Source organism: Pelodiscus sinensis, chromosome 17 (assembly GCF_049634645.1).
Source record: "Pelodiscus sinensis isolate JC-2024 chromosome 17, ASM4963464v1, whole genome shotgun sequence".
In the NCBI taxonomy this organism is placed as follows: domain Eukaryota; kingdom Metazoa; phylum Chordata; order Testudines; family Trionychidae; genus Pelodiscus; species Pelodiscus sinensis.
In genome coordinates, this window is record NC_134727.1 from 7,136,053 (window position 1) to 7,162,586 (window position 26,534).

A 26,534-nucleotide genomic window follows, 5' to 3' on the forward strand; every position below is an offset into this window, starting at 1 on the left:
TTCTTGGAAAATCCATTATATGTTAAAAGTGCCTGTGTAGCATTTACACAAAAAGGTAACATTAAAGAAAAAATCAGTACCCAACTGTAGTTGGCTGGGCATTGTGTAATTCCCTCTGTCTCAAGCTAATGGGAGAACAGTAGTTTCATATTATGTGACTCATTTAGCTCATTGGAACCCTATTGGTAATTTTATTGTCCTCACGCTAAAGCTCTATAAGGTGACCAGTAACAAAAATAATTTGTGCTTGTCACTGCACAAATGAAGGATTGGAAATAGGTTTTCCACTCTCTTCCCAAATAGGTGCCCCTGTGAGAAGTGTAGGTAAGCTAAAGTGAGGGAAAGTCTTCCTATTTCACCATGTGCCCTGTTTAGCTATCATACTTTTTTTACACTACCTTTTTTACAGTTAGTCGTGTCCTTAAAGTCCTACAAGATGCAAGCAGATATACAGTGCATTAACTTTTAACACTGTAAATTAATGGGCAGATGCTTAATATTTTCCTGATGAAAATACACACTTCTTTCACCTTGCTTTCAAAACATATGGCATCAACTCATAACTATTCTACAACCAGATTTAAAAAATCAGTTTTCTTAGAAGGCCTACTTCCTTGCTTTATTGACTTTGCTTATAGGATGAGACTACTATGGCAAGACCTTGTTGCTACTTTGAACCATCTAAACTTTGTGGTTTATATCCCAGCTCTCACTGTTTCTACAGGGGCACTTATTTAAATAACATATACTGACATGGTAATGTAATAATTGATAAACAGATTTTTTTACTCACTGCTGTGCTTTGGGTATTGTACAAAATATCGACTAAATTGTATCATGCCAGTTATTCATGTTAAATACAGTAAAAATCGGGCATAATCCATGTTATTTTGGCATATGTGTTTGTGCATGTAGTTAGATCCAAGCTACTTGGATTAAAGGTCCCCCTGCTCCTCCCCCCCACTGCAGAGAGGCTTGGGATAGGCAGGAATTTGTCCAGCATGTACTTCAACACCTTTCACAGTGATATTGAGACAGTGACACAATCACACTGATCAGCAAACACCGTCCAAATGCCCCTTGTTGTGTCTCTGTGGCTGCCGCTTGAGCTCTGTCTGCTCACTTCTCCAGGGCCAATCCCACTCTCTAGTCGGGAGGAGCTGGTGGCTGGCAGTGACACCGCAACAATTTTTATAGTGCGGGTGCTGAAACCCATAGAACAAAGCTGTGCATGAAGGAAGCCACCTCAAGGCAGGCGATGCTGTCTGCCTTACCCCCAGTTCCCATAGAACAAAGCTCTGTGTGAAGGAAGCCACCTCAAGGCAGGCGATGCTGTCTGCCCTACCCCCAGTTCCCATAGAACAAAGCTCTGTGTGAAGGAAGCCACCTCAAGGCAGGTGATGCTGTCTGCCCTACCCCCAGTTCCCGTGGTTCCAGCACCCCTGGTGACGGGAAATATAGACAGGATTCCTTGCCAGCCCTCTAGCTAGTCAGCGATCTCTGAAGTTTGGAGAAGCCCTATTCTCTTGCCTCCCCATACCCTAGCGTGCTGGGACCATGTGTGACAGCATCATATGTGAGGTGAGGGCTCCACTTAGCTTTCAGTGATCTGTCTCTCCCTTCAGGATGACACTTCAATGATAAATGGTTGGCCCCACTGGATTTCAGTGGGATTCTACATAATGGTCAGTAAAGACTGTGCCGGGCATTTTTACATGCCTCCAATTTCTTCAGCTGATTCAACCCCGTCTGTGCTTGTTTCATGGGAGGAAATGAGAGACAGGGAGAGAGAGAGAAAAAATGAGAGACAGGGAGAGAGAGAGAAAAAAAATGCCCAAGCACTTCCCCTTGGTAGCTTTTCCCATTCTCTGTGATGCAAGTTGACTCTCAGTGCTCACAAAGACTCCTGCACCCTTGGAGAATCTCACTGATCGGGTACCACTCAGTAACTTCTAGATAAGTCTGAAATCTCATGCAGAGGCTTTGTCTGGATTCTTTGCCCTGCGTTAACTTTGTGCCTGATGTTGACTATGGGCCTCCATCCCTCCTTACACTGAACCAAGTTAAAATGATTGGAAATGTGAAGAGTAAAATACTAATGAGGGCAGAATCAGGCCTACAACAACATATTGTTTTATAGGTTTTCGCTATAAAAATTGAAAGCCAATAATGTGGTTACTAGCCCTGGCAATCAAGATGCAGTTTACATTCCTGCAAAAACTACCTGTGATATGTATTTTGGACTGTGAATTCTATCTTCTGATGTTGGTAGAAGTGACTATGAAAAAAGCACTGCCATTCGAGGTAGTTTACACCGGTCTTTCACTGTCACAGTAACTGGTGTTGCTGTGAATGGCACTTGAAGTGAAGTGATGTGTAGAGAAGCGAGAGAATAAAATACTGTCCACATATGGCATTCTATTACATTATTATTGACAACTGATATTTCTTTGATCATAGGCATTTGGAAGAAAATCAAATCAGTATGATAGAGCGTGGAGCATTTCAGGATCTAAAGCAACTCGAACGGCTGTAAGTATATTTCTTGCATTAATGTCAACTTAACTGAAGATTTTTTGCCTTATTTTATGTGTCCGTCTTATTGTGTTTGTGTAATGACCTTCAAAAAAAATAAAGGGGCGAGAATGAACAAATAGCACTGAGTTAAGGACAGTTTAAAACAAAGCTGAGCTCGAGATTAAAACCTCCGTATCCATGATTTCATGTAATTCAAAATAAAATTAATAATTCTTTGTTAAGAAAACTCTAACCATGAGTGAATAATTTATAGCTTAACTAACCATTGAGGCAAAGTTCATCAGGTCTGAATGTTATCTCACTTCATTTTCTGAAGTTCTCCGGGTGACTCCTCCAACTAGATAAATGGTGATGGTTGACTCACAGACTGAACATCCTGTCAGCACTATTGGGACTTGCCGTTGTATAATTGCCCTGAACTTCATATCAGAGTAAATTCCTCGTGTCAGATGATCTACATTTGTTTTATGCTCATGTAATGGCATGGATATTGGTGAAGTCCTGGGTGGTATAAAATTGGACTTTGAGTTGAAAGTAAGACTGTAGTTTTCTGGTTTTGTTAGTGAATTAAATAGAATGGATCTAAAAAGATTTATAGAATTCCAAATCCATCATTTACTCACCAAGCATTAGAGTATATAAGAGGATCTGTGTAGAATTCCAAGAGTATGAAGGTAACTCCTACGCCAATCTGATTGTTTTGGTTGAGTGGGTCTGTGTAGTATAACCGTGCATAGAGTGGGAAAGAAATCTCTTGTCTAAACTACCCTGGAGGGTGGTTAATTTTGTGCACACAGCACAAAGCAAAAAAGTCTGCTCTTCTAAAGCAACTCAGGCCTTGCCTTAATTATTGACAAATGAGTTGCTTCTTACAGATTTATCTTTGGACTAACTCCGGATTCACGCTTCTAAGAGAATTGAATCTCCTGTCTTGTATTACAAAACTGTTCAAAATTGAAATGATGTAGTTAAGATTCACACGGAGATAGTAACCCCCTTTTTTAGAAAAACAGATCTTGGAATATAAAACGCTGTTAAAGGTACAAAGGTGGTGATTTTGTAATGTCTGGAAATGTCTGGGAAGTGGCAGATAGTAGCAAAGTTACTTACAAAATGGTAAATGCATAACCTGACAGTATTAATGACAAATGTTTTAGCTAAAGATTGTTCTGCTCGAAAGAAAACATTTACACTAAGTCTTGAAGTTTTATATACTTTAAAGGAGTACCTTCCTTCTTCCCTCTCCCCCACTGTGTATTTCTTTAAATTATGTCTCATCTACATAAAAGGAGTATTTAGGAAGAATGGGTAGGAAGAACCTAAATGGATGAGCATAAGCAAAAAGTTGCCCTGTTCTTTTCTTGATGTTGTCCGTTTTCATTTGTGTGAACCACGAAGTACAAAAATGGGATCCTTCTAAACTACATGGTATATGAATACCTCCCTTGAATTTTCCCTTTGTACATTCTTAAGTTGGCATGCTTACATACTGTTTACTCTGTATCTCTGCTTGCTTTCAGGATTACCTGTCATTAAAATATTTCCTAAATGAATGTACTATGAATTGGGAAACTCACAACTTTTTGGTACTTTGCCTTAAGTCATTTTATAGGCGATTACTATAAATCTATTTTTTTTGCTATGAATCACTTTGCCTTGGAGATGGAATTGTGGAAAGCCTGGCATAACTTGTAAGGACTAAATTGCAACATTTTAGGCAATATAGAAACTATTTTATTAACTATTGTCCAGCACTGCAAAATGTTAATGCAGAAAATATGATGGCTGAATTAAGAAAGAAGCTGGCTTTTTTCCATTTAATTTATTTCAAATAACAAATAAAAATTTCACTTACACTGCTGCAGGCTTTGGAATATACTTGGCTTTTGATCTCTTAAAGTGGATGCAAAAGTAATCATTTGCTTTTTTAACAAAGCAGCTGCAGTAGGTCAGACTTTTAAAAATCGTAGTAATTTTGTTCCTGGCAAAATACTGTACATTCAATTTTTTTATTCAGAATAACATTGGAAATATATTGCTTATTTTTACAGTAATGATCACTCAAAGGGCATTTAACGCTACATCTATATTACTTTCTCTCAATGTAGTTTAACTAGTCTAGACATCAAAGTAAACCCCTCATTATTAACTAAAAATATGGACAGTTTTCTTTGTGAAATGTATTGCCTGTGATGTCTTCCCCCTCCTTTAAATCAGTCAAAACTATAAAACTAAATGTCTATATAGATTCCAGTTACTGATGTCAAAAATGTATTGTTGATAACTTCCCAATTGTTTTTCTCTTTCCCTTTGCATCTCTGAAAATTTATACCTTAGCTTTACTGGTTGAATGGATGGTAGGTCTTAGAAGGTAAGTAGAGTATCCATCAATAAATTGTGGCAGATGACCAGGGTTTGACAATCTATGTAATCTACTCACCCATGGCGAATAGATTACATCCCGGAAGAGACGGTTTTGGGCAATCTGCGCATAACATCAGACAGTGCGGCTGGCGAGCAGCACTCGCCATGGCTCGGCAAGCCCTGTAGATGACCATAGTGTGAGGCTGACAGGTGATGTAAGCACTGAATTCAAGTCACACCATGAAGAGGTGCAGTGCAGGTGTAACTACCACCAGGCAGATTTGAACCTGGGACCTCAGTGTAGGAGCTTCTACAGCTTGAGCTATGAAACCAACTGCTTTTTAACTTAGGCTGTAGAGCTCGTTTGTTCTGAGCTCTCAGTGTAAGTGGTCTAAGTGCCACTACATGGGACAGTGAACCACATTAAGGGTGTGTCTACACAGCACCCTAAACTCAAAATAAGCTACACAATTTGCACAATGCAGATTGCGTAGCTTATTTCGAGTCTATTTTGAAATAGGCTATTTTGAAATTTGGCACTGTCTAAACAGCACTGAATTTTGAAATAAAGTGCTATTTAGAGCCATCCCTTACGCCTCGTTCAATGAGGTTACAGGGATGGTGAAATAATGCATCCGCTATATTTTGGAATAGTGGATGCATTCAAAAGATGCAGGTAGCTATTTTGGAATAACTCTGGTATCCCAAGATAATTTTAATGTGTAGACATACCCTTTGTCTTTGTCTACACTGCCAGTTTTGCTGGCAGTGAGTATGCAAATGAGGCGTGGATTAGTATATCGCCACACCTCATTTCCATAATTTATGCAAGCCATTTTTGCGCAAAGGGTTTTTGTAGAAAAAAAAGTAGTGTGGACGGGGGGTTTTTTCACAACCCCTTCCATGTCCACATTACTTTTTTTTTCCACAAAAACCTTTTGCACAAAAATGGCTTGCATAAATTTATGGAAATGAGGTGCAGTGATATGCTAATCCACGCCTCATTTGCATACTCCCTGCCAGCAAAACCGGGAGTATAGATGAAGTCTAGCTGTGTGGGTTACACAGGCATAGTAATTAAAATTATATTGCAGATAGTAACTAGCTCTTTCTGATCAAGGCATGTTTCCCTTTACTTTTCAAAGTAAACTGGGTTTTGTTAATATGCATTAGATATATAGCCTGTGTATGACAAGGAGCCTGCAAACTATCTTCTGCACTTGCTACGCTCTTTTAAGAGCTCGTCTTTATTGCTGTGAACCTATAGTTCCAATTCTTTTAAGCTCAGTAGGAACCACAGGTCATCAGCCACTGGGTTCTCTCTAGTGGTTTTACATCCAGGATGAGTTTGTATCACAAGGGTTAATTTCTGTGGTGGAGAAGCATCAAAAGAAAAAATGGTTGAAACAAAACATAAAAACTAGTGTGTGCAGTTAGCCTGCCTTATTTAAAAGGTTGTTCTTCCACAGCTGTAGGCCCAATCCTGCAACCTGTTCTGCATAAGTCAACTCCACATTTGTGCAGTACCCCACTGAAGTAAAGAGTTCCCGTGACTGTGTAGGTGTGCACCTTTACGAAACAGGTTCCAGGACTGAGGCTCAGAAACAGCGTTAGAAAATCTTCTATTAGATTTGATTGCTGCTGCTATAGCAGTCATAATTTTTGTAGCATGGGGTCTTCCAGAAAGTGCTACACTGCAATGTTAAATTGGAAAAATGCAATTTGCAATACACAAATTGTGTATCTTTTTCCGATTTACTTTTGAAAGAGGCTCTTTTGAAATTGGCGCATCTACATGGCGCCAAATTTCAAAAGAAAGTGCTCTTTTGACATATCCCTTATTCCTCATAGAATAAGGTTTACAGTGATGGCGAAAGAGCGTGTCCACTTTTTTGAAATTTTTTTTGAAAAAGCAAGTAGGTGCATTCTCTGGACGTGACATTGCTTTTTCGGGATACCTTTGGTATCCCGAAAAAGCAATGCAGTCTAGATGTAGCCTATGTAAGTAACTACAAAGATACTATGAAAGAAATTGGAGTCTTCTAAATGGTACTTCAGGATTCAGCTCACTCGGTTGATAGCATTTTAGGTAACTCCTTTACATTTTGGTGCATGGAATATCTCAGAAGCATCCTTTGCTTAGTAATATGTAGCACTTTAAAGACTAACAAGATGGTTTATTAGGTGATGAGCTTTCGTGGGCCAGACTCATGAAAGCTCATCTCCTAATAAACCATCCTGTTAGTCTTTAAAGTGCTACATAGTCCTGTTTTTTGTTTCAGCTACACCAGACTAACATGGCTACATTTCTATCACTATTGCTTAGTAATGTCCAGCTCCTTTGTTCCCTTGCTTCATTGTATAAAATTCCAGTATGTTTTACAGATCAATCCCCTTGCTTCATCATAGAAAATGTTATTCATGGTTGCTTTATGTAGGGTTAGCCATTGGATTGACTGTAAAAGATATCTAATGTTGCTGAGGGAAATCCTGATTTTTGCTCAGTACTTTTTGTATGTTGCCTAGGTAAATTAAAGAGACGTGTTCTAAGAATTCAAGCATGAACTAAACATTCACAAATGAGCATGGAATTGTTTAACGAGAGTAATTCACAAGATAGAATCTTGTGTACAATTTGTAAGATATTGATTTCAATCAAACCTTCTGAAATTACTATGGCATGCACTCCAGACCTTTCTTAACTAAAGAGAGGATATTGTACAGTCTGTTGAGCATGTGAAATGTCATATCAATGCTATGGATGATTCATATTTTAGAAATATGCTTCACATTTTCTAAGAGGGAGAATAGGAAATTTAGTGTTCTCCAGTGTGCTTTTTAGTCTTCAGTAGTGGCAGCTAATGAAGGACAATAAATATTTAAATATTTTAAAATTAATTTGGTGTAATTAAGAGATCAAAAGTAAAATCCTCCACTGAGGAGTTTCCTGGGGAAGTGTGACCCTTTCTGAAGGCCAGATTAATTGTAAGGTTGTGGGAGAAGAGGAAGTTTGTTGAACTGGTTTAGTCCCAGTAAGTACAGGTTGTAATACCCAGGTAGGATAAATTGATGTCAAATGTGATGCTCTATTTCTGACTTCGCATCAACTGTTCCAGAATACATAACATTGAAATATAGCATAATGAATACACCAAACAGAATTTTACAGTATAGCTAGATCTGATTTTTACTGTGAACTTAATAGATATAGTACTGTGAAATATTGCCATAAAAGGTGACAATACAATTAAAAACAATATTTTATTGACTTGTTTGTTTGGATCCTGGCATTTACGCTGCAGAGTCATTCTGAAATTTATAAGGGTACAAAATAAGCAGAACAGTTTTTACATGTTGCACAAATGAAAAGAGACACTTGATCAAGAACCCCGGTGCACTACAGTTAGTGGATAAACCCAGGATGCAGGGCATAATGGGGCCCAAAGTACAGACTGAAATCCCTCCCACTGCCAGATGTCATATATCTCAGTAGAAGAAAGGGGCAGGACATAAGACATTAAATAGTCTTGAATTTTACACAGCCATCTGCCAAAAATTGTCACATAGCTCTAGTATCTTCAAAACGCTTGACTTAAGCTCACAGTTTGTTCTTTCTCCTCAGATCAGCTTCTTTAGCATATACTAAAGGATTTCAATCTCTGAAAACACTAACAATATGTTTCTGTTTTTAAAGGATGACAGAAACTATAAATATAGTCAACTCTAATTTCTCCAATGTTAGGAAAAATAATTAGCTTTCAGACAAAGAACTTAGATGCCAAGTTTTAAATCCAGAACCCTGGTTTTGTGCAACAATAGAGCTTGAAAATGGAAATTAGATTTGACCTTTTGCTGGAGAGATGCTACTATATATTATGTTTCTGTAAGCAGAATTTTAAATGTTTGATTATGACATTAAAGTGTGTTGTTTGGGAATAATGTACTGTAGAATCACTATTAATGACCAAGGACACTTTGTGGAGAAGAAGAAATTGTTCTGGGAGATACTTTGCAATCTAGACCTCCTCAATTAAGACTGAAGAGGCTTTAAATAAATCATGTGATACAAAAAGCATTTTCCACAATTAACATGCTGAGTGGAAAGATTGCTAAGTGGTTCAGAGTTGTGGATAAAATAATACATGTTTTGAATAGATCTTCACAATTGTAAACAAAAGCTTATTGCAGACCTGAAGCATTCTAGATAGACCTATGTTTATAGTATTAATTCAGAGCTTGCAGAGTTCCTTTACATCCAGCAAACACACATTTTTCTTTATAATCCTACAAATCTAAGTTTATGAATCACTCAGTAATAGAGCAGAGTAACAAATCAGCGGTTTGTATAAAGTTAAGAAACACTAAATTCTGTGATAGCTATGCAGGATAATGTTTCACAATGGTTGTTTTCTATCAGCAGGGCTACAGAACGGCTAAAGTCAATTAAGCTACGCAATTTCAGCTACGTCAATTGTGTAGCTGAAGTCAAAATAGCTTAATTCGGCTTTTGACGCTGCCGACAGCAAAAAGTTGAAGGAATCATAGAACACTAGAACTGGAAGGGACCTCGAGAGGTCATTGAGTCCAGTCCCCTGCGCTCATGGCAGGATCCGGTACCATCGACCATCCCTGACAGGTGTCTATCTAACCTGATCCTAAATATCTCCAGAGATGGAGATTCCACAACGTCCCTAGGCAATTTATTTCAGTTTAACCACCCAGACAGTTAGGAAGTTTTTCCAAATGTCCAACCTAAACCTCCTTGCTACAGTTTAAGCCCACTGCTTCTTGTCCTATCCTCAGAGGCTAAGGAGAACAATTTTTCTCCCTCCTCCTTCTGACATTCTTTTAGATACCTGAAAACCGCTATCATGTTCCCTCTCAGTCTTCTCTTTTCCAAACTAAACAAGCCCAATTCTTTCAGTCTTCCTTCATAGGTCATGTTCTCTAGACCTTTAATCATTCTTCTTGTCTTCTCTGGACCTTCTCCAATTTCTCCACATCTTTCTTGAAATGTGGTGCCCAGAACTGGACACAATACTCCAATTGAGGCCTGATCAGTGCAGAGTAGGGTGGAAGAATGACTTCTTGTGTCTTGCTCACAATACTCCTGTTAATGAATCCCAGAATAATGTTTGCTTTTTTTGCAACAGCGTGACGCTGTAGGCTTATATTTAGCTTGTGGTCTACTCTGACCGCTAGATCACTTTCTGCAGTACTCCTTCATAGACAGTCACTTCCCATTCTGTATCTGTGAAATGGATTATTCCTTCCTATGTGGTGTCCTTTGCATTTGTCCTTATTAAACTTCATCCTGTTTACCTCAGACCATTTCTCCAGTTTGTCTAGATCATTTTGAATTATGACCCTATCCTCCAAGGCAGTTGCAACCCCTCCCAGCTTGGCATCATCTGCAAACTTAATAAGTATACTCTCTATGCCAGTATCTAAATTGTTGATGAAGATATTGAACAGACCCCTGCAGAACCCCACTTGTTATGCCCTTTCAGGAGGATTGTGAAACATTAATAACTACTCTCTGGGTATGTCTATACTTGCTCCGTAGTCCGAACTAGGGATGCAAATGTAGCATACCGAAGTTGCTAATGAAGCATGGGATTTAAATATCCCACGCTTGATTAGCATATTCATGTTCGGTTGCCATTTTAAAAATCCACTAGTCCGAATTAACTCGCCGTGTGTAGACGCGGTATTCCAAAAGAAACTCCTTCCCCCTCATTGCATGAGGACTAACAGTTAATCCGAGGGAAGGAGTTTCTTTTGAAATACTGCGTCTACACACGGCGAGTTAATTTGGACTAGTGGATTTTTAAAATGGCGACCGGACACAAATATGCTAATTAAGCGCGGGATATTTAAATCCGGCGATTCACTAGCAACTTGGGTATGCTACATTTGCATCCCTAGTTCGGACTAGGAAGCAAGTGTATTCATACCCTCTGAGAACAGTTATCCAGCCAGTTATGCACCCACCTTATAATAGCTCCGTCTAAGTTGTATTTGCCTAGTTTCTTGATAAGAATATCGAGCAAGACTGTATCAAATGCCTTACTAAAGTCTACGTATACCACATCCACCACTTCTCCCTTATCCACAAGACTCGTTATCCTATCAAAGAAAGCTATCAGATTGATTTGACATAAATTGTTCTTTACAAATCCATGCTGGCTGTTACCTTAAAGCCGGTTCCCCCTAGCACTGTGTCTGCAGGGTGTAGGTGAGACAGAGGCGTAGCGGGGATCGTGCCTGGTCCCCATGCCTGGTCCCCCCACCCTGCACTTCAGCCATTTAAATGCATTAAGAGCCTATTGGCTCTTAATACATTGAAAAGGCAGAGCCGCAGCGGGGTTGGCTTCTGGGGCTGGGAGCTAAGCCCACTGCAGTTCTGCAGTTTTCCCCATTATCAACTAATCGACTAGTCAATGGAAATTCCATTGTCTAGTCAGTTATTTGATTAAATGCAATTTAACATCCCTAGCACCTGGTATTGGCTGATGTCAGAAGATTGGATACTGGGCTAGATGAATCTTTGGTCTGACCCAGTATGGCTGTTCTTAAGTTCAAAGTGATCTGATCAGGCAGGTTGGTATTGCTATTCTCTACGTATCTGGGGACTAGGGAATCTGATAACTTACAAAAGGGACTGGGGGAGCTGGAGCCAAGAACCCTATTCCCTTATTCACTTTGAATCGTAGAGACCCTGACTCAGGCAGGTGGGCGTGTCCAAGGGATTTTTCAGGGCCCGTACAGTTGGAGACACCTGTCAGCAGCCTGAGAACTGTGACAGGAGGCGACCTGCTCATGGTGGTTTGCTGTGAATTTTACTATTGTCCATGCTCTGAATGAGTGTGAAATTTAGGGATTCTGGAACTGCAGAGCTCCGTGTCTTCATTACACTAAGCCACATGAATGTGTGAGTAAGAATCTTCCCGTGTAACATTTTGGAGAAGAAGCTTAATTGTGCTACGTGCCTCAGTTTCCATATAACACATGAATAGCCCTTTTCTAGCTCAGAGTCAATGAGCATCAGAACATTGATCAGGACGTGCCAGAGAATGAAAACATGACATTGAATGGATTTAAAGCAGGAGGCTGATTAGGGTGATCTAACACCTGAGTTAATAATTCTGTAGGGCGTGGGGATCCTAGAGTAATGGGCTGCTGCCATTGGTCGAGCCTTATATGATGTTACATTGGCTCATGCAGCCAAAATAAATGTTCCCAAGTTATCCCCTTTGCTGCTGAGATTAATAACATTTCAGATCTGCCGTCTTCTGTTGCGTAAGTCAGAACTGTTAGGTGGCCTTTTTAGGCCGTTTCACTGTAGTTTTGTTTAAGTTCCTGTGATTTAGTGAAGCGTTATTCTTTCCTGTAAATGGAATACCAGATATGGTGCAAGAAGATCAATGTTTCATAGAAATCTGTCTCTGAATTTAGCTGTTCTCACCACTCCAGTGTATGCTAGATTAAATTATGGAAGGGGGGGAAAAGTCCAAAAAGTTGTTGTTTGAAAGGAATGTTTTGAAATCTCTTCTACATACTTTTCCATATAAGTCAAACTACTCTCCCTCTTTCAAATAAACTCAGTTACAATCAGATTCCAGTGTGAACCTAATCCCAGGTGCCGTGCTTCTGTTTTTTAAATGTATTAAGGGGCCTGGTCCGTCCCCCCCACTACACCTCAGCCTTTTAAATGCCAGCTCTTAGTACATTTAAAAGGGAGAGCCGCAGTGGGGTTAGATGGATGAAATTCCATCAACTAGTCGATTGGTTGATTGAACACAATTTAACATCCCTATTTCTTACTAAATTGGAGACTGGCTACTTGCATCCTTTCTTCAGAACTTACTGTAGAATGTAGTTTAATTATGTAGTAATGAAGAATAAATTGTCACTTGAATCTAAAATATTTCCCATCCAGGGTTGTTAATACAAAACTAATATTTAGATTAAGGCATTGCTTGGTGGTTTTGCAAATGGGTATTTGTTACAAAAGAAAAGATGGGGGCAGGAGGCAGTGAAGAAGAATCTTAACTAGTGGAAAAAATGGACTTTATCTGTGCTTGAGAGAAACCTGCTTTTAGTTTGTGGCACTTTAAAGAAGTGTGTCAATCTTTTAGACACAGGCTGCTGACAGTTGATCAAATTGTCAGTATAAACCAGTCACTCTCAACCTTTTCAGACTCCTGTGCCCCTTTCAAGGGTCTGATTTGTCTTGTGTCCTCCTACATTACACCTCATTTAAAAGCTCACAGGATGAGATGTAAAAATACAACAGTGTCACAGCACACTCTTTCTGAAAAATTGCATATTCCCATTTTTGCCACATAATTATAAAATAAATCAATTGGAATATAAATATTATACTTACAGTTCAATGTATAGTGTATAGAGCAGTATAAACAAATCATTGTCTGTGACATTTTAGTTTGTACTGACTCTGCTATTGCTTTTTATGTAGCTTGATGTAAAACTAGGCAAATATCTAGATGAATTGATGTGTCCCCTGGAAGAACTCTGAGTACCCCCAGAGGGACACATACTTGAGAACAGGAATATAAAATCCCATTTAATCAGTTAACTAGTTACATGTTATGTTTAACTGGTTAACTGCTTAACTGGGTTTCCGTGGGCGGGGCTGTTCTGGCCAGATTGGGCCGGGCGCATTGTGGGCGGGGAGCTGCTCCAGTCTGTGTGGGCTGAAGCATCCCATGCTGCAGTGGGCTTGGCCAGGTTGAAGTGCCTCCAGCCTGCGGTGCGGTGAGCATGGCTGGGCTGGAGCAGCCCCTGCTGCAATGGGCGGTGGAGTGTGCCAGCCTGGTTGGGCTTCCAGTTACCAGTGAGCCTCTCCCAGTAAGTATCAGAGGGGTAGCTGAGTTAGTCTGAATCTGCAAAAGCGGCGAGGAGTCCTGTGGCACCTTATAGACTAACTGAAGTGTTGGAGCATAAGCTTTCGTGGGCAAAGACCCACTTCGTCAGACGCGTGAAAGCTTTTGCTCCAACACTTCTGTTAGTCTTTAAGGTGCCACAGGACTCCTCGTCGCTCTCCCAGTAAGGGTGATGATTAATGGTTAATCAGGTAACTGGTTACATCCCTAGTTGAGAACCAAGGGGGTAAACAAAGAGAAAATATTGTGCTCCTGTGTGAATATTGATTCATGGAGTTTAAAGGCCAGAAGGAACCATTGTGATAATCTAGTCTGACTTCCAATATAACATTGGCTTCTTGAAATTAATTCCTGGTTCAGGTCCAATAGGTGTTGTTGAACTATAGCATATTTCATAAAATATTACTAATAATTCAGTTTTTATTTTAAAAGTGTCAACTATGGAGAATCCGCCACAACCCTTGATGAATTGTTCCAATGATCAGTTACCCTCAATATTAAAAATTTGCTCCTCTTTTCTACTCTGAACTTGTCTAGCTTCTACCTTCAGCCATTCAGTGTTATAACTTTGTCTGCTGGGTTCAAGATCCCTCTACTACATCTTTGTTCCCCATGTAGGTATTCATACAGACTGTGATGAAGTAACTGCTTTCGCTTCTCATCTATGCGCTGCATGGATTGCACTCCATGTCTCACTTCAGTCATGCTTTCTAGTCTTTAATCAGTTTTGTATCTCTTCTCTTCTAACCACCGACATTCCTGGAGCATCTCTACCAGCGCCAAGCCTCTCTCTACTTCTGCTCAAGATTCCCTGTAGATTCAGAATCATATGATAGAATCCTAGGGCTGGAAGAGACCTCAGGAGGTCATCAAGTCCAACTCCCTGCCCAAAGCAGGACAAACTCCAACTAAATCATCCCAGACAGGGCTTTGTCAAGCCGGGACTTAAAAACCTCTAGGAATGGAGGTTCCACCACCTCCCTAGGTAACCCTTCCAGTGCTTCACCATCCTCCTCCTAAAGTACTTTTTCCTACATCCAAAGATTGTATTAGATCTTTTGGCTGCAACCCCATGACCCCCTCCCAAGTCATTTTTAGGATTTTCTCTCATTGCATGTCTTCAGATCTGTGTTACTCTTTTGTAGAGTGAATATGATTCTCATAGCTTCTTAGCTGCTAATATGTGACTGTTTTGTGACTTTATATTCAATTTCTAGCTATGCTAAATAGAGATAGTTTGAATGTATAACTTCAGGGGATTGGGGCATGATGGTACATTGAATGACAAGTTGAAAATAAACAAGGACTGTAGAACTTTGTGTGTGTTTATTTGTATGGGAAAATGTTTGGACTTGACCTGCGAATTGCATTGTAGCTTTCACTTTCCCCTCTTTGGGCTTTACACTGAATAAAACAGCATGTCTCCTATTAGATAATCACTTGCAGTGTCTCATCTGAATCACTGCATATTCTGAATGACCTTTCCCTTGTTATCTCTGATCACTGAATAGAGTCTTTACTAAGTGTGGATCATGGACACTAACTGTTTATGTACTCGAAAGCACTAATGCCCTACTTAATTCATGATTTAGTATGTCTGTCTACAGTCAGTAATTAAATAGTTATATTACCCATTACTACGAACCTTTAATCTTTTCTTTTGCTATTTCTGATATGAGAGTGGACCTTTCTCTGCTTTCTAAACATTCAAAAAGTTGGCGCCTCTTCTGGAAAGGAAACCATTAGCAGCTCTGTCAACAGGTCTTCACAGGAGGAATCCAAACACAGGAAGAGTGGAAGAGAGAGCAGTTCGAAAGAGTGGAGGACACATGTTTCAGCGAACTAACTTGCTTTGCATTGGTTTATCTGTCTAGGACTGCAAAAGCAAGTGGTTTATTTTAACAATTATCATAATAAACCATCCGGGTTTCATGAAAAACATTTTCATAGCAGGTCACTGACCCATACGAACTCAAGGAAAAACAAATTTGGGTCGGACTTAAATAGACAAGAGGCTTTGTAAGCACAGAATTTCTAAGATTTCAAAAGCGGTGACTGTAAGAGCAAATGAAGGAATGATATTTCATATACAGCATCGCTATAATTCATACGGAATTTTACATTAGTGTTTAACATTACATTGAGTATGTTAAACATTATTCTTGCTGTGGTTTATTTGTTTGATCTTTGGATTATTTTTTTTTTTTTTTTGTACTTCAAGGGGATTTACAGAATGCTTCGCATAAGCAATATGATTTAACGTTTAGCCATTTGGGTTTTAGCAGTCATTATGGAAAATACTCAACGGCTTGTCTTACTAATGGGTAAACATGACCATATTCATGGACTGGATGCATCATCCCAAGAGTTTTGTTTAGGCTTGGAAATGGGAATAACATCACCAACAGAAATTCTATCTTTTGGTTTGAGCTTACTGCTTAATTATTTTATTGTCATACACGTTCTTTGATGCCAGTGTAAAATGTTCCCGAATTTAGCTAAATTTTTCATGACATTTGTAGCTACTCTCCTTGATCTGCCTTAAACAATTATTCCTAATTAAATGAAGAAGTAATCCTGATGAAATACAAGTACTTAGCGCCGTTGTCATTTTCATTTCACTGTGCCTTTGCTATTTAATTATTTGCACCTACACCATATCTGTCCTAGATCAGATCCTTAGTCTTGAATAATGTTTTTACTCCTTAGGATCATCTTCAGTTTGTCAATGTCTTTGCTGAACTAGAGCAGATAAAACTGCAGTGTGCCAAAGCATGAAACCTAACTTTTACTATATTGCTTGTCTCAGTTTAAAATTGACCTTGAACCTTTTAATGTTACTCTTTTAAAAAAAAAAAAAACCTCATCTTCAAGATGGATTTGGAAGAGGGAAGGCAATTAGAGGTTTGTGAGTGTTCTGGGTGCTAGCTGCATTGCTTTTTTACATTTGACTGGCAGAAGAAGGAGAAAGATGGGGTGTGCGTATGCATGCAAAAGGCCTGCATGTCTTTTTTTACCAGAATGAAAGAGCCAGATTACCTAATATGTTCAGCACCTGGCAACTCTGCACAGGAACTGCTAAGTACTGAGCACTTCAGAAAATCTAGGCCAAGCCACTGTGGTATTTTTGAAGGGTCAGAAAAAGAGGTAGTTGAAAGGAATATAGGTTTTGTCCTCTGTTTGTACAGCACCTAGTACAAGGAGTCCTGGCCCATGACTGGAAGAGCCCTGCGCAGATACAAAATTTGTATCCCTATCTGCATCTGTCTATAAAAATGAGCCATGGATATCCACATTGACCCTGCAGATATAAACCAGATATCCGCAGGGCTCTAATGATTGGCACTCCTAGGTGCGACAGTAATGCAAATTGTTGATATTATTTAGTACTAAAAATAATGGGAAAAGGTTAAGGCATTGTGATATTGAGAGAGAGAGAGAGACCATGTGTGTCATGATGTTTTAAGATGAGATGTAATTCTAATTTTTATAATTCGTAGGCATGGTGATTCCAGTTTTAGTATTGCTATCAAAATTAATGGCTGGCTATCTGTAATGTCTGTTCTGAGGGTTGATGGAGGATCTTCTGTAAATATATAGCAATTGTCTGTATTCTGAGTAAGAGTGGTTTTATTTATCCATAGTTCTTTCTCTTAGTAGGACACCCTGGCTAACAGTGTGCTCATTTGTGCCAGTAAGTAACTTCCTCCTCCATTCCCTTCAGTTTGGCGCTGGATGGCATATCTTTTTTCAGGTACTGTATCCAGCTCAATTCAGAGACAGAGATGGTTCCTTTTGGCTTAATTTCATTTGCGCTGGCTAATGGCATGTAGGCCCCAGAGTGAAGGGAACAAATATTTCTTGTAGAGCATTTTTAACAGTCAATGGACAGGCGTGGTAGGTTAGCGTTGGATTTACGAAATCCAACTACTTTACCAGGAAAACACAGGATGTTTTCCCTGGAAAAAAATAAAGCCACAATATCGCTACTTAACTTGATTTCAACAAGAATGTAAGGCTTCTGGAAACGGGCAACTTTTTGTTTGTTTGTTTGTTTGTTTTTGTTTTGCGTTTTGTTTGTTTTTTTAAAACACATCCATCTATTGGGAACTGGAATGGAACCAACATAGACATTTCACACAGGCTTTTGACGCATCACTTTGGTAACCACAATCACTTTGGTAACTACCAGCCTGAACTGAATTTTCACCGAGAAGTATGGGAATGCTCCAATTTTTATCACTCTCTTAAACCATCATTAATCTTTTTGTAAAAACTTCTGTTTATGCCCTGTAAAATAAAAGTGTAATTCTTTAACTTCCTAAAAATTGTAACTAAAATTCAAGCAGTTTGTACCAAACATAACCTTGGGTGTGTGAGAAGGTGCACTGGCCATCCATCCTGCTTGGAATCTCTTAATGTATGTAATATTAAAAAAAGCAGGAGGAAATTATGCCTCTGAGTTGGTCATCTTCTGTGAACATATGGTACTTGAGATCGTTAGTGCAATTCTGCTGGTGCTCCTGGGTTATTAGTTACCATTCGCCTTACATTTCTCTTCTCCCTTCCCCTCTTCAGTGTTCATTGTAACCCTCTCTTCCTTTTCTTAAGCTCTGTCTAGACTTGGAACTGGGGATGTGAGTCCCAACTGATACTAACCTGTGCTACAAATACCAGTGTTGCCATAGTAGCATGGGTAGCAGATGCACTGGTTAACTGCTGGGGGTACGGGTACGCACTAAGGGTGGCAAGCCCGTGCCACCATGGCCTGTGCCACTGCAGCTATGTTACTTTTTCAGTGCCCTAACTTGATGGGAGCTAGGGTGAGTATGTCTGAATGGGATGGGACTCACATCCTTAGCTCTGAGTGGAGATGTGGCCTTTGAGGGAGCTATGGGACTGTTTCCAACATTCACAATGTCTCCAAAATTCTCAATACTTTGGACGTTTATGCCATTCTCACTTCAGTGATGTCCTGCGCACATTCAAGCATCTAGCCCGCTCAAGACAAGCTTATAAATATTCCATCACAACGTGGTGGTTTTGGGGGAGGGGGTGTATGCAGGAAGATGGTTCATTTGAGCTAAAGTCATGAAAAAATATCTAACCTTCCCCCCCCCCCAGGCTGAGGAAATTTGAGCTTAAACTACAGAGGCCAGCATTTTCCCCATCTCCATAAGATGCGACATACATAAAGAACCAAAATACTGAAAATCACATTAGTTCTTTGTAGAGAAGTGGAAGAGATCCATCTTGCTTGCTACATATAAGTGTCCAAAATGGTAAGAGGCCACCTAGGCTAATGAGTGGCTACACGAGTGGTTCTCCTTCACGTCACTGGGCTGCAATATTGTAGTAACCAAGACTGTCTCCCTGGATAGGGTAGTTTTGCTAACTGCGCTTGTGTACCTAGAATTTGCGGGCTGTGCCGACTGAACCATCGCAGCTCTTTGATTGGATGCAGAGGGAACGCATGGGCTCTCACAATGTTGTGTGCAATCAGCACACACCTCACTTCACATGCCCTTGCTATAAGTGCGGGTCACTTTCGTAATACCAGTATGAAAAAAAAAAACCCTACGTGGATGAAAACCAGCAGAATCTGGTAACCCCATGCGTGGGCAATGGTAAGCAAAATAATTGCCCATCTGTGGTGTAAAGGTTCTACACCAGAGGGTGGGAGACCCTAGATTTAAGTCCAGCTAACACAGATCTTTCTCTCCTAGTCATCAAGCTGTCATGCAAGACCTTCCCATCTGTTTATTAGTAGGAAATCTCAGTGTTTTAAGCAATGTAGACAGTTCCTTTTTTATAAGCATAACTGATGGTGAGATAAAGTCCCACTTCTCACTGTTGTGGGAAAAGCTTCTGTCCTGAGCCATGAATCTAAGTAGATATATCTGTATTTATTTCAAACCATAATCCTGGGTTTTGGCCCTAGTGGCCGTCTTCTTGGCAGCCTATTTGAAATTCCAGGCCATGTCCTCAATCTTTATGTCCAACTGCGGTAATGCAAAGGAATGCTAACACAATAGAATTGTCAAAACTGACGGCTTCTCAGGGGGGCGCTGAATTTCAATCAGTATCCCTTACAAAAATACACAAAACTGCTGTGCCTACGATAGCTAATAATTATGTTCATAACCTTAGCGTGCTTATTTATAACAATTGAAATTGTCATGCTCCCCCTGCAATTGCATTGGCACAAATAATGGGTGATGCTTCCAGTTTACTCTTTCCTAAGTCAACATATACACTGGTTTACAAGACAGTGAGTCATCCTGTGGCACCTTAGGGTATGTCTACACTAGCCCCCTAGTTCGAACTAGGGAGGCTAATGTAGGCATTTGAACTTGCAAATGAAGCACGGTCGCCATTTTTAAATCCCACTAGTCCGAACTAACTCCTCATTCCACGAGTAACAGTTAATTCGAACTAAGGACTTAGTTCGAATTACCATTTGACTGTCATGTGTAGCTGCGGGCAGTTAGTTTGGACTAAGGGGATTTAAAAATGGCGCCCAGACGGGAAGACTCAAATAAAACCCGGGATATTTAAATTCCGGGCTTCATTTGCAAGTTCGAATGCCTACATTAGCCTCCCTAGTTCGAACTAGGGAGCTAGTGTAGACATACCCTTAGAGACTAACAAATATACATAGAATCATGAGCATTCATGGGCAAAACCCACTTCTTCAGATGAGCTTGTGACCCAAGGAAGTGGGTTTTGCCCACGAAAACTCATCATCTATATTTGTTAGTCTCTAAGGTACCACAGGACTACGCGTTTTTAAAGTTACCGATAACACAGTTACCCATCTGAGACTTAAAAGATAGCTAAATCCTCTGCAGTGCTAGTGCGAGTCTAAGCAAGAATATCCTCCTCCCCCCAACACATACTAATAATTAATAAGACTACCCCCTTGATTTGCTTTGGGTCTTAAGCAATTGTTTAGTCGGCTTATGCCTAGTACCGACTGTGATCCTTTTCTTCTGATCGTTTTGCTGCAAGGTGTTGTTTTATTTTGTATGAGCTCTTGGTTATATGCAAGCCTGCCATCTGATTGTTTTGCTCTTGCAAAATATGTTAACTTCCCTAAGGCTCCTCTCCAAGGGTTATGCAGTACAGTTTTTAATAACAGAGAAAAAAATCAAGGTCTTACATCTAGTCCGTGTATTTCCCCCAAATATAACCCAGATGTTTTTAGTGTGGCATAAATAAATGACCAAGCCATGGCTTAAACCCAAGGTCCTCTTGGAAAGCTTCCAGGTGTCATTAGCTGAACTACCTGGTAGCCCCTTAAACATTCTCCTTGTTTCTTGAATGATTCATAAAAAGCACTATAGATAAATGAATTTGTAATTAAATAAAGGTGTCATGGATACCACCATGGGGAGCAACTTAGATAGTGCCCTTAAACAGCAGAGAAACGAGCACAGGTTCCAAAGATTCACTGAATTGACTATATGCTATTTTTAGCTCTTGATAAAATGTTTTGATATAGGTACCCCTCTAGATAGAAACACCTTGGGTCTCGTTCAAAAGAAGCTTCTTATAGATAACCATATAAGTATTAAAATAGCTAAAATACTTAATGGGTGGAAGAGAACTTTATCTTGACAAAATTACATCACTTCTGTCTAGTTCAGAAGCTGTGGATGGTCCATAGGGAGTTGGATGGGTACATTCCTGAAGCTAATTTTATACACAACTTTATAACTGAGGGCAGAATTGAGCCCTGGGGTATTTTTTAAGTCAAAGCTTTCATTCACTATGATTTTGCACATGTCAACTTAATTTTTTAGAAGAGATGTATAATATAAAATGAACTTGTGTTATCAAATCCTACAACTTGCATGACATTTGACATGGAAAGGAGAGTATGTACGTGATTGTAGAACAGAGGTGGGGAACCGGTAGCTCAGAAGCCAGATGTGGCCTCTGGTTTGCCAGGATCTGACTCCTGAGGCTCAGGGCTCCCTGTTGGAGAGCCCACACCTCTCCTGTGTGCACACACACTGCAGTCTCCCCAGAGGGCTGGAGCACACAATCTTCCAGGTTACCCATCCCTTACAGAATCACAGAACACTAGAACTGGAAGGGACCTGAAGAGATCACGAGTCCAGTCCCCTCCCCTCACGGCAGGATCAAGCACCATTTATACTTTGGTTTATTTCTTGATTTGTGATTCTCCTGTTCACAACAGTCTGGTCCTTTATTTTCAGTGTGATGATCTCGGAGTTCTTTAAACACACCCATAAACCCTTTGAGGTTAATGTTTTATAGATAATAAGCGATACTCCAAAGCTGCACCATGAATAAGTAGCAGTAATATAGAATGAGCACATAAAATCGTTGTTTGCTGTCTTCTGCTCTTTCAGATGGGTCACTTTCTTTCCCCAATACTTGTTAGAATAATATTTGCCTTATTCATCTGCAGGTTTTTGAAGACCACGAAAAAGCTGATAGCATTGATTTTTCTTTTTGTTTCCTGGCTTTACTTCATCTTGGGTTCAAATAAAACCATTTTGGAGGTGGAAGAACAAACCATAAAAGTGAAAATTCTGGAGATTTGCTATCAAATTATCTTCTTTTGAAATCTCATATCCCAATAGTACCGGAAATAATTTTATCTTTCAAAAAAAATCTTTGATTACTCAACCACACTTCACCCTAAATTATAATATCCTCTGGTTGTGAAAATACATGTAAGTCTTGTGAGTACATATAACAAGTAATTTCCCCTTAAATCCAATCACACAGAACTATGGACAGTATAGAAATACTAATGCTTTCAGAAAAACAAAAAAGGATGTGTAAACTCTAAAAATCCAAATATTGGACAGCATCTTCATGGAGCATCTGATCTGAAACAGCTCAGCTATGTCACTACATGTTCTCCTGTGACTTAAAAATCAACTCAAAGATAAAGCCCCACAACCGGGATGTAAACTTTGTACAGGAATGTCATTCTGTCCTGTGACTGAAGGACTGGGAGGAACCTGTTGCAGTTCTAGGTCTGGCTTGCGAGACATTTCTTTAGTGTTGCCCAAGTGCAGGGTTGCCTGATGCTGCTGGTTTCTATTCACTTAGGTTTTTTTCCTACCAGTATTACTGAAGTGACACGCACATAAAGCAAGGGCACATGAAGTGAGGGGTGTGCTGATTGCACACCACATTGTCTGTGAAGCCACGCGCTCCCTCTGCACCCAATCAAAGAGCTGTTCCGGTTTCATCGGCACATCCCACAAATTCTAGGTCCACAAGCACATTTAGGAAAACTACCTTATTCTGGGAGGCCATCTTGGTTACAACAAGTCTAGGTTGCGGATCACGGAAGTAGGAGATTTACCCAAAGTTGCTCAGCTCCTTAACTCAGTTAAGTGGAATTTTTTTTGGGGGGGGCAGGAACTGGAAAATGGACATGCTTTTTAATAATTATTTTATTTTTCAAAAATACAGTGTTATTTTGATTAAGTTAATTTTTGTTTTGGGTTTCTTAAGAAAGGGCTTTCTTAAATGTTTTCTGTTTAATTTTTTTTAGTAGTTTTTTAAAATGGGAATTACATCAAGTATATTTTTTCCTTCATCCCTTTAAACTCTTATTATGTACTGTGTTTTAACAGAAGAGGACTATAGACAATTTGGTTTCCAATAACATGGTCTTCTAATTTTCAAGCCTTAAGCATTAAATTAGCTGCACCAAACCAGAGCACTGCTCCAAATTTTTCCGTTTTATCTCTTTTCTGTAAGGTTTATTGCGAAGCAATCCTGTTCTAGGTTCTTCCTATTTTTCTGGCTTATCTTGGTTCACACTCTTTCAGTGTTCGTTGTTATGTCAATTTTGATGACTGTACTTGATTTAATGATTCTGTCTCTTTTCTGTTTGGTTTTATAAGAAGCAATCCCATTTCAGGCAAATCCTGTTTTCCTTGAACAACCCAACTCTTATGTTGCTTTAATTTATGATAAGAGTATACCAAACTTTGGTGGTCCTAGCTCTTACCATTTTGGACAGGGGCGGGCAATATTTTTTGATGGGGGGGGCCATTCCAAGAATTTAGTAAGTGTTCAAGGGCCGCACTCTTCCCTGACATTATTGAAGGAGGTGCAGATTCTGGGATGGAGGCTGGGTGCAGCATGGGGTAAGGGACTAGGATGCAGGAGGGGGTATTGGATCTGGGAGGGAGTTTGGGTGAAGGAGGGGGTCATGACTTGGGGCAAGAGATTGGAGTGCAGGGTGTTGGAAGGGGTTGTGATCTGGGGCAGAAGTGCAGGAAGGGGGGAGCAGGTTCTGGGAGGGAGTATGGGTTTGGGTTACGTGAGGAAGAGGCATAGCAGGGGGGCAGAGGGTTGCAGGGAGGGAAGGACTGGGATGCCAAAGGCAAGCTGTGGGTGGGAACCGCTTACTTGGGCAGTTCCTGGCCAGTAGCCTAGCTGGTTCCTCAGCCAGGGTCCCTGCCTTCCATGCCTCTGCACTGTCTGTAGGGGCCCTGTGTGACTCTGAATACTATGAGCTCAGAAGGGGCTGGGATACTTCATAAGCTACCTGTCATGCAAACAGGCAGCGCCCATTGGTCAGAAACCAGTCAATGGGAGCTACAACATTTTGCTGGGGGCGGGGGCAGTGCACGAAGTTTTTCCGTTGCCAACCCCCAGGCTCACAGGGTTCAGTGAACTGCTCTGAGAAGTGTGCAAGAACAGGACAGGCAGAGAGCCTGGCAGAGGCTCCTGCGGGCCAGATCCAGATCCTGCAGGCCAAACTCACCCCTGGTTTGGAGGAGTTCTTATTTCAAGTTATTGATCAAACAGACAAACTCTCTAAAATATAGAGTCAATTATGGAGATTTCAATTGAATCCCCTTGTGAGAGGTATTAACATTTGGGAAATTGGATAGCGCTGATGACCTACAAATTTAGGACCAAACTGCTTGTCCACAATCACAGACTATGGTCTCCCTAAGAGTTGCTTCTTGACAGGTTAGTATTTGAATGAGTCCATTCTCTTTTTACTGTTTTCTAATCACTATCCTATAAAGGCAGTGGGAGCAATATATGGTCTTTGGGGAGAGAATAAAGCACTAAGAACAGTGAAAATAAAATCTCAATACAGAGGAGCTTCATTCTGTTCCAGTTTCTGATGATCATATGATTTTCATCTTGCTATGCGCCCTAAAATTTGGATACCATTTGATTACAGGCATTGCAGAGAACAATGACTTAATGCATTGCACACTGTCATCTAATGTAACGCTTGCTTAAATGCAGGTCCTGTTGCAACTGATTGTAAACAATAAACAGAGGTTTTCACGGGTACAAGGTGGAAAAGAGAGAGGTTGCTCTATGTTTATATGTAGACTAATCAAAAAGGATTGATGCCAATTAAACTTACTTGTGTATAATTTAGAAATCTCTGAGTCTGGAGAGCATAGGGTAACTTTGATAGAACACTATGGCTGATAGCACAGCTGCTGAAACACCTGGAAGCTATTCAAGAAGATCATTGGGTTCAATCCACAGGCTGGCCATTTATTTAGGTCTCCCAAGGAGAACATCTGTGCTTTTGTTTGAGATGAAACCAGGTTTGGATATAATATGAAGGCTTGGTTCTGTTAGAATCTATTTATCCTTGCCTGATTTCAGATAGAAGAAAGGCGGGTGTATAGAGAGGTGCATCTGGGCCTGGGGATGTAAGCTATTATGCAGACTCTGGTTGAAATGCATGTTAAAAATCTTACACGTGAGCAAATTGCACTTGAGAAAGGAATTAACCAACATGAGAGAGAACTGGATTGTAGTTGTGGCATAACTTTGTAAATTAGCTGTTAAGACTTGGTGTGTTAGTAGCAAAATATGGGTATCTTCATTTCAGCATCAATTGAAATAGAGCCTTTCTCCTACAACCAATTTCTAGACTAAGTAGCTGTTCATGGGGATTTGTTACAGTTGCAAATCAGCAGATGCACTGATGATCTGGAAAAGCTTAAAGGATCTATATCTGTATGTATGTATGCTTATGTGCACAGGCAGCCTGACCCATTGAAAAGGAGAATGTCAGTGAGGCTGTCTGACATTCTCTTTGAATTTGCCAGCAATAAAAGCAGAAGCCCCATGGTCCAGATTATAATGGCCTACAACCATTTTTAAAATGACAGAGCACGATCTATGACATTACACAGAGTCTGTTTCCTGGACAGTGTATGTACTTTAGGAATCCTGTCTATTCCGTTCACTGGTGTGACTAACTGACATGCTTGCTTGAAGCAGAACTGTTGCAAAAAAGCATGGTTTCAAGAATAAAGTTGATTGATGCTCTAACCCAGCCCTAGCAGTGAACAAATGACAGTTGATGAAAAATATTTCATATAAAGTCCATTAAAATCACAATATGTTCTCCAGATGAAGCACTCAGTAAGGAAATGTCAGAGTTAAGTTTGTGCACAAAATGAAACTCCTTCCCTATATTAATTTGCATCATGTTAGTCTATAATTTATCCCCATAGGTCCTTGCCTCATTCAGCATGTGTCATGACTGTTGTCTAGTGAGCAAGGCATCCCTCCAAAGAGGTTTATTGTTCTTGGCATAAAATTTGTGTCCCCTTCCCTGAACCGTCACACTATCCTAACTATACACTGAATGATTCAGGTATACATTAGTTTTTGTATATCAACAGCTGGGGAGTAAAACTTGTGCACGAGGGGACAGAGCTAAGGTTGCATTGT

At 40.0% G+C, this 26,534-nt stretch overlaps 1 protein-coding gene across 1 annotated transcript in view; it reads left to right on the forward strand.

The window, feature by feature from the left end:
- Positions 1–26,534, forward strand: part of SLIT3 (slit guidance ligand 3) — a 795,269-nt gene that overhangs the window by 34,370 nt on the left and 734,365 nt on the right. The window contains exon 3 of the mRNA XM_006115755.4: positions 2,461–2,532. Coding sequence (XP_006115817.1) covers positions 2,461–2,532 — 72 coding nt within the window. The remainder of the gene's footprint in view (positions 1–2,460; positions 2,533–26,534) is intronic.